We start from the raw sequence: 9,620 nt of genomic DNA, 5'->3' as shown, positions 1-9,620 counted from the left end.
TCAAGGCATTTCCTACACTTTATCAGTCCGGACCATCACGCCGAACGAAGCTTATGACCTTCAAAAGACCGAGTGCCAACTCATTACCGTATAAGCACATTTGCAAGGTGTGTCTGAAAATTATTAAAACCACTCATTTTAACAAAAGACATCAAAAACAAATTAGCCATTTTTAATTCTAACATCTGCCCCCCGTTTTCACAAAAATCATGTGTTTCCTTCTGCCTACCGTCCCACGGTTTCCTCTCCAGTGTGGTACTCAGCTTCTCATGAACACAGGCATTTTATCTTCTAAACGCTATTCAGTTCATTCCAATGATTAACGCTTAAACATGGAAATAATGATTTATGCTTCTCACTGATTCTCTAAAAAAGTCCGGAAACCTTTTGGGTCACTATTAGCTTAAGCTTTACTATACCTAAGTTATTAAAACACAAATGAAGTCATAAAAATGTTCATATAACCCTTGTTTGATGTTAAAACTCAACTTCCCCCCTTGTTTGACACATTCCCATGTGTCAAATCAACGGAGCTAGAAAATTTAAAAAAAAGGTTAGTGACCTCATATCTTAGAAAGCATGAGACCTTCTCCTATCCAGTGTCGTTGCTCCAGTCCTGTCATCCGGTGCCAGGGAATGAAGTCAATTTAATTGTCATGTTAGATCTGTTCAACTCCTGGCTCCGCCCAGAGCCTGCGTCCGCAGAATTGCCATGAAACAAAACCTGTATTAATATGAACTTCACTGGAATATGAACTTGTTGACACAGCAAAGGAACATTCTCTCCTTCTCGAGGACAGGCACTGACTCCCACTTATCTCCTGGAGCCAACTGTCCCTTATGGAGACACAACATTGCAGCTACAAGGTTTTGCAGATTGTTAAGTTGATCTGTGTGTAATGCTCTGAATCAGGTATGTAAAATTAAATGAATGTTGTTTAATCAACTGCCACTACTTAAAACTTAGCAAAAGATATAACTGAATAAAAGATCACAAAGAAAAGCATGACATCGGTGTTATGTAAGCGCGTGCGGCCTTCTATGCTCGAAGTCACTCCAGTCCATAGATCAGCCAAACATCGCGCTGACTGTAGCTTTTAACCCTTATTAACTTGAGCACAACTCTATAATGAGCAACAAACTGCAATATGTATAAAGATGATCATGGTTACACCTGCAATGAAAGATCATATGATTATCCTGACACCTGTAAATAGAAGATTAACCTGAGGTTATAACAATCACTGTAATACAAATGTTAATGTAATGTCAATAGCTTCAAGCAATGTTTAACGCAATGCTTGTTATATGATTCTGATGTAACGATAATGCTGATGCTGAAATAATAGTAAAACACCCCCTTTTATCCCGTTAATAAACTTCACACATAAACGTTTATAAATGCCTCTTTTAAATTATATTTCCCCCTGTTTTTCCCTTACTGACCACAGCAGGGGAAGCTTTGTTTTGATTCAGCCATGAATCCAGCTCACCTGATTCATCACTGAGCCCCACCGTCACTGGCATCTGACAGAGTGGCGCTGCATACTTGTCCTTTAATGTCACTATTTCCAATCTGTTAATTAGAGTGCTTAAACATGAAGTCCACAACAAGTCAATACAGCTGTAAATGTGGCCAATTATCAATCTATTACCAATCAATAATGAAAAATAGCTTTTATTTTATGCATGCTTTTAGTCAACCACTCACCCAGAGGATCTCCAATCCCAGAAAATTCCTTCTCCTTATTTAATGAGTCCGTCCTCCTTCCATGCCCTGGTAACTGGTCCATCCAGAGCCATATCATCTTGAAATATACACACAACAAGCCAAACCACACCTTGGTCACACCAACCCTTTTCCGCCCTGAAGATGTCCAACGCCATCTTAGTCTGGAACAGGCTTTTAACAGTTTTGCAATTTTCATTAGTTTTTATTTTTATTTAGTTTCGACTTCAGATTTTCGAATTTATATCAGTTTTAATTAGTTTTTATCAATTGTTGGCTAGTTTAGTTTAGTTTCTATTTTTTTTTTGTTGAAAATCCTTAGTTTCAGTTTAGTTCCGATTAGTTTCAGTTATATTTTTAGTTGTGTTTGCAAAAATTAAGTGTAACAAAATCTCAGTTTCATCATCAGTCATGCTCTTCTGCTTATCCTTGGGTATTGAGACTATTAACTCTTGCAGCACCAGGTTTTCGTAATTTTGGTTCAAGTCAATTGATAAACTTTTTGAAGGCAATTGACTCACACAGTTATGTAGATGTCCCCGTCCTGTTGTCTCGGGATGCATCACGCTGCCTTGCATGGAGTTAGCTTCTGTTTCTGGGGATGAGGGTTGAGTGTGCTCCCTTACCTTTTCAAGGTAAGCTGGGTTAGCCTTCTTGTGTGACCTTTTCAAGTGCACTTTAAGGTTTGTGGGATTTTTTCCCTTTATAAATGTCCCTCATAATTTGTCTCTTTCCACTACAAGACACTTGCTTTATCCAAAACACAGTCATATTCAAAGTAATCCCAAATTGGACTCTGGCGCTTTCTCCCGACTTTTCCTGACATGATTCTGCGCGTGGACGGAGCAGCAACACAGACGACTCGACTAACGTGCTGCCACCTGCTGGCATAATGAGACGGCAAGAAAAAATCTGGAAACTAAACTTCATTTTCACCCTTGACTATTGTAGGACACGCACACATCAATGAAAACTAAACACATTTTGCTATAAATTCAGTTAATTTTAGTTAGTTTTGTGAACACTCATTACAGTTTTAGTTAGTTTTCCTTTTTTTTTTTTTTTTTTTTCGTTAACGAAAATGTTTTTTCACTTCTAGTTTTCGTTATTTCGTTAGTTTTCGTTAATGATAATAACCTTGCTCTGCACACTGGAATAAACATAATCAACATGATCAACATTTTACTGCGTGTTATTTCACCATCTTATCGATTCCAACTCTCCATCCTTATGTGGTTTGCGACATTATGTTTATCCACTCTGTCTCTAAATGTTTGAAGAATTTTTCATGTTTGAAAAATGAAAGTGAAATTTATGGTGTCATCACCCCTTCGGGGCTTACCTTTCCCAGTGTTGATGATATTCCTCCCTATTCTTTGCAAGTATTCCCTTTTGGTGGCGAGAAACTGTTGGTGTGGTCAAGTGGGTGCTGTAAAAACAAAAGCTCAGGACAGAACAGTTATCAGTCATGTACTTCATACAAAATTAGCATATATTTGATTTCATATTGATCCTCTGAGTGTAATGGTACATTTTAATTTGAATTTATCAAAGCTAAACACAATAATTTTTCTTTATTTTGCTCTTGTTCTTGTGCAGCACCACCTCCTATCACACGCCCCTGTCGGTTCTATCCTACTTTTAAATTGCTGACTATTTCAAGAAAGCACCTAAAAAACGGGGACCAGTGTTTATTATTACATATCTCCATTTTGAATGTGACAAGCCTACCATTTCCCTGTTATCCATAGATATTAATAGAGTTTTTTGGCTTTTTTCCCCCCCCTCTATAACAGTTAATTGACTTTTTACAGTGGCCCGCTATGGTTAATAATAACATGTTCAGTCATGAGTGAAATCAAAGCTTTTCTTCACTTTAGCATTTAACCTTCCCAACAATATACTGTGATACATTAATCGAAACACAGCTACTAAAACACACTTTTCTTAATGCAAACATCAGTAACTCAAAATTAGCAACCAAAGGGTTAAGTCTGCAGTTCACACTCATGTGAAGCTACAGCCTCCTCCTTTAGTCTCTGTCATCCTTCTGTTCCTGTAAAAACAAAACAAAGCAAGACAAAACATCCACCCTTCTTTTACAGGCTGGGTGAATTGTTTGTGGACATTTACTAATCCTAAAGTCAGTACCGTTTTTTTCTCAGTATCAAGTCAGTTAAAACTTTTAGTCGTCAGTCCATCACAGGCCAGTCACATGCATACATCCACACACATTCATACCAGGTATTGCTGATAATGGAGTCTCACGCGCAACCTATTCGAGCCTCCATCACCAGCAAGATGACGTCATCATTTTAAAGGAAAACAGTTCCTTGTTTTTTGGACTGGATTGACTCGCTGCAATCCTTTTAGGCTCAGGACTTCTCATGTGATCAATGTCCCATATAAGTGAATTTCTCCAGAGCCCATTACAATCATGGAGAAAAATACGTTGCGACTGTTTCCAGTAAGAATATTTTATAGCGCTTTAAAGTTCAATCTCTCAGGCCTGGATTAAAGAGCTGATTTGTTAAATCAGGAACTCACAAAATACCAAAATATCACCACCGGTGGATCACACCTCTCAGATGTTCTTATTTCAGTGCACTGTAACAAAAGCAAAGACAAACGTAACCAATAAAATACTCATATAATAACAAATACTGGGGCCCATTGCAAACATGTCCAAGCATAAAACCATCTTCCTCTCTCTTAGAGAAAGAAAACAATCCAAACCTCACTGATAAAATAAAGCTAGTGTCAAGCAAAACCCAAAAATCAACCAAAACTTCACCAGAAAGTTTTTCTCGCTCCCGGGACAATATTGTGTAGGAATACAGGTACTGTAACTCCTTTTTGCACTGAAAAAACATGTTGGATTTACTTGATTCAATAGTGGACACTGGTTGCACACAAATGTTTTGCTTTGGCAGAAACTTAAACAACTGAGTTAAATCAACACAACCTTTTCATGTTTAGTAAACCTGTGCATTTTGTGTTCATAAAACACGATTGAAACATGTTCAGATGGAGTAAGTTGAGCTGTTGGAATATTTTAATCCTTCAATTCTGTCAGTTTATTTCAACACTATTCAATAACTTTTATCCTCTTCATTATAATTTAAAGAATTGTATAAGTTTACATTGTTTTAAAAAGTGTTACATGCTTAAAATGATAACTCAATATGAAGAATGCGAATGAAATTGGAGTTCATTGAAAATGGATCCATTATAATTTTTTGTTTTATTTATTTTAATTTTATTTTTCTCCTTGTTACTATGTGGAGTGGTATATTCTGATTGTAAATTTGTTGTTTGGTTTGGGTTAGGACTGGAGATAAATGTTAATGTTAGTTTGTTCCCTGATTTTTGGTGCCCACTTGTAATATAAGTTGGAATGTATACTGAAAAAAATAATCAGTGGGATAAACATAAAAAAATTATTGTAATCGGTTGCACGAAATTAAGTTATGTTTGGTTAACCTTAGTTTTTTATGTTATACCTGCACACATTTTTCTGGTAACACGAACATGACTTTTTTATGTTGTTGTTATGTTTTTCATTCCGGTCAAATATTTACAGAAACCACTTGTTTATCAGACATGAACTTTTTGTGTTAATTGTATTGGACTACTATGTGTTATACTGACAAGACAATTTTATGGTAAGCTTATTTTATTTTATAACAAATTTCTAATATATAATATATAATCTAATATATAATTGAGTGTTCAATAAATAAAACTAAATTAAGGCTGATCTTACTGTATGTACTGTACACTTTCTCTCAATCAAAGACATAAGCAAAACATTTTTGAACAATGACCTGTATTTTTGAAAATACTACACAGTTGTAAAAATGGACTTTCAATTCAGGCTTCCAAAATATACATGAGTCATATTTGTACAATGCATCTCTTGAAAAACATTCCACAACATTCCTCAAAGTTATCTGCTGGAACCTGAATTCAACATTGTGGGGCCTTATGACATCGCGCTTATGTAAAAAATAGTTTTTTAAATGTAAGAGCCATAAGGTAATATGGCAACAGGGGTGTAATTATTAAAATAACACAAAGAAGAGACTTAAAATAACATTATAACCCACAGGCACACAACCAAGAGACCTAAACTGATTAGTATTGGCTTGCTTCTATCACTAAACATCACAATCACTAATACTAGACGATGCAATCTGTTTGTAGTGGTGCACCTTGGGAACAAAATTGCAAATTGGTGAAATTGGTGCAAGGCACCATTTCCATTGAGAAAAATGGACATTCAAAGTTTGAAATTTTTTTTTAAAAGAGCCATGGCTTGAAAAGTGAAAACTGCAGTAATAAAGGCCCCAAGTTGAAAAGTGCCAGAAAAATAAGTTTCACTATGTACTGCAACTTTACCAGTGCCGGCTTAAAAGAAAGGATGGTATATATTCGAAGAGGTAAACATGTTGTTCCCACATCATAACTGGAAAACTGTTCAATCGTACAGTCTGGTCCTGAGAACCTGGGCCTTCTTTGAAAGGCTGTTCCTTTTGAGCTCCATAACCAGTTTCTATAATACCTCGAAGGTATACTTTTCCAGTGGGTAGGTGAGGTTCAAAGTGTACATTAGTCCAAACAGCATTGCAGCTGCTAGGGTATAGTTATCCAAATCCTGCCAGACTCTCTGGCCTTCAAGGACTATCCCGATGTCCTCAGGGCTGCCATTGGCATCTCTTGACTTTATGATGTAAATTCCCATGGTTGTTTCCTTATTAGATCGTTGGATAATGGCTTCATCTGTGGCCTAGAAAATGCAGAATTCCAAAATTTAATTAAACAGAACACTGGTCAAAGAACATTATACCAAATCTTATTTCAATCTGTGTCACTATTCCAAAAAATGTTAACATTAACACATTAGGTGAACAAAAATGGATTCATTACAGCATGTGATTTGAGTCCTCAGAATGTTTAAAAAGGTAATGCATGAAGTGAAATCTCCATGCAAAGAAGCAGAATACTGTCAGAGCATAGAGAGGTGTTCAACTATGAACTCCACACATAGTTCTAATGCAGGTAAAAGAAGAAAAAAAAACGCACCCATGGTAAATTGTGAAAATCCCAGGTGATTTTCAACATACTCCTGGCATAGAGTGACAAGCAGCATTTTGTTAAAATTATTATTTTCCCTAGAGTGTATACACAAATTATTTTTTTCTTACCTGGGCCGTGGGCTCCAGAATGTTCTGCAGTCTTCTTCCTATTTGTCCTCCTCGCCTTTTGAAGACCTTTATGAGTTTGTCAGATAGCACATCTATATGCGAGAGTAATCTGGACTGCAGTGGCATGGTGGTAATGCGCTTAAACTCTGCATTTATCTAAAAAGAGAAGTTGTCACATAAAAATGCTGTCAAAATCTCAAATCTCACAAGGTTACATCCACACAAAGTTGTTATTTTTTTGTCATATTACTATTTATTAGCTATGGGTCCCATGTTGCTGAGCAGTTCCATAGTTGCCCTTACTTCCATACCACCCAAAGCCTGTTTGCAACCACAGCAGTTGCCTCCTTCTGGCCATTTTGCAGTTCTGCCAAATGACCCAGAAACTACATCTATTATTGTCATATACACATCAAGGTCTTTCATTAATACTTAGTTAAATTAGTTAATTTGACCTTTCCAGAAAATTTACCTTACAGAATGTGAGATAACATATGCAAATCTTCACCCCCCCCCAACAGAGCCCACCCCATGGCAAACTAGCTTATTTAACTGTTTAACTAAAACTAAACTAAATGGACACGAGTTTGTTAGTCTGTATTCACTGAGAAAAAACAAGCGGATGTGACTGGGCACACACTGAAAAAAAGCTAATGCACATAATATTGTCCTGCAGCTTAAGCTAGCATTATCGTTAGTTAACTTAAGGAATGACTTGTTTTTTCCATTATGTTGCTCAACAGCAATTCATGAGAAAAACTTCCCCATATAATGGATGTTCTCTTCGTTTCCTCTCAAACATGTAGTTTTCAGTTTACCTCGACAAAGTAAAGCTCAGCACCAAACGTAAACGAAGCAACGACAAAAAAATGGCGGACCGCCACAGTGAATTTTCCCTCGCAGAACACGCCCTGGGGGGTGGAGTTTCAACAGAAAACGTAACTATTTTCTGTTATTTTGATATGACTGGTTTTAAAAGACTGAACATCCTTCTAAAACAAGTGAAAGGCGTGAGACTTAATTATGTTTAGACCAAAAATATAACTGATTCATGTTGGATATATTTACTGTATTTTTACTAATTTAACAACGTCATCATTGCATTAGTTGCTTTATGCTATAGCATTACGCTTACATTAGCTTGAAGCTCAAGGTCGTCATTTTATTTAATTTCTTTTTCTGGGCTTACAAACAGGACACACAACATTTAGATAACCGTTACACTGAATCTTGGGTCTGTGTTGAGTCTTCCAGCTGCTGACTACAGAAGCTAGATTGCCCTTTCAGCATGTTTTTAGCGGCTGTGGCTATGTGCTAGTAATGTTACCGTGTGTGAGCAGTCACATTGGCAGCAGACATGTTTCAACAAACTAGTCATATCCCAGCCCTACATTAGCTTGTTTAATGGTTAAGACACTGCAGGTACCACCACTTACTACAGACACCGATGCAAGTTTGTAATAGTCTGGTAATTTAGACTGAAAGAATATACAAACAATATTAACTCACATTATATATGTTAATTACTAATTTGCTTATCGCATAATTTCGGTTACCATTAGCTAACTGGAGCTAGCTAACATTGGCCTTTCATGGTTTTTGATAAACAGCCCACATACCTGTAAAATGACAACACCCCAGTAAAAGTCCACATATATAAAGGGTCTACACTCTTTCTCACTGGTGTGTTAGCTTTAAAATCCTATTTACCTTCAAGTGTAAAACTCCAGATGGTAGTAGATTTTCCAAAGCGAGAGACAAAAATGGCGGACAGTGCAGCCGATTTTTCCTTTCCAGGGGGCGGAGCTTGAGGATAAAACACACTAACTTGTTTCTTTTCAACATGATTTGTTCTAAAAGAATGAATATTCTTAAAGAATATGTGAAAATTAAAAGACAAAAATATGTTTAGATGTGAAATTTAAATTAGTCATGCTGGATATATGAAGTAATTCTATGCAGATTCAACAACCACCCTATTGCATTTTTTTCAGTGTAGATAGGGGGCAGGGTTTAATAAGAATATTTTCTTCTTCCTGCTCCTTTTCACACATGGTTGTAGTGCTTTATTGATAGAAAGTGTGGTTGGTTTGTTTGATCTGTTGTACCAAGTGTGAAATAAATAAATAAAATGAAATGAAATAACTTTTATCCAAATACTACTTGGTCACTTAAATACTACATGTTGTCTTCACATTGCATACAGTTCAACAAAGTCTAGATCCTGGTTACCATAAAAATTTAATGGGTCTACAACAACTACCATCCCCCTATCTTTATCCTGGTGACAGCAGGGCCGGGAAATAACCCTGAAGTGATAGGTTCCCCGGCAGGGTACACCCCGGACAGCCGACCAGTCTATCAGATAGAAACAAACAGCCGTTTACCCTTACATTCATGGATAATTTAGAATCATCAATTAACCTAGCTCTAATAACTGCATGGCTTTTTCTCTCACACTGGAAACCAGAATTTCGTACAGATCTTTAAAGCCTGAGGCAATTGTGTTAAATACACGCGAGATGCTTACGTAAATCCAAGGGCTGGCCCCTTTTTTTCTTTTTTTCATTGTGTTCCTCCTTCAATTAAATCTCACTCACAACAATGTGGCGCTCCGAAATAAGGCTCACACCGTTAATTCATCATTTTCACTCTGTACCACTGCTCCTTATCAGGCTGTGTGA

General features: G+C 36.7%; 1 protein-coding gene across 1 annotated transcript; it reads right to left on the bottom strand.

Annotated features, from left to right (window-relative positions):
* Positions 1–5,548: 5,548 nt before the first annotated feature.
* Positions 5,549–8,745, bottom strand: LOC146690746 (uncharacterized). Its single transcript, XM_085433821.1, has 3 exons — positions 8,647–8,745; positions 6,937–7,092; positions 5,549–6,518 (listed from the first exon to the last, which is right to left on the bottom strand). The coding sequence occupies exons 2-3, from the start codon at positions 7,060–7,062 to the stop codon at positions 6,285–6,287; spliced, it is 360 nt and encodes a 119-aa protein (XP_085289947.1). The 5' UTR covers positions 7,063–7,092; positions 8,647–8,745; the 3' UTR covers positions 5,549–6,284.
* Between the last annotated feature and the right edge of the window lie 875 nt (positions 8,746–9,620).

This window comes from Copadichromis virginalis, linkage group LG16 (genome assembly GCF_057382275.1).
Source record: "Copadichromis virginalis isolate Kocher_CV1m ecotype Utaka linkage group LG16, C_Virginalis_male_GT1.1, whole genome shotgun sequence".
Classification (NCBI taxonomy): Eukaryota; Metazoa; Chordata; class Actinopteri; order Cichliformes; family Cichlidae; genus Copadichromis; species Copadichromis virginalis.
The sequence above is the reverse complement of the archived record's forward strand: the minus strand, read 5'-3'. Positions and strand labels throughout refer to the sequence as shown.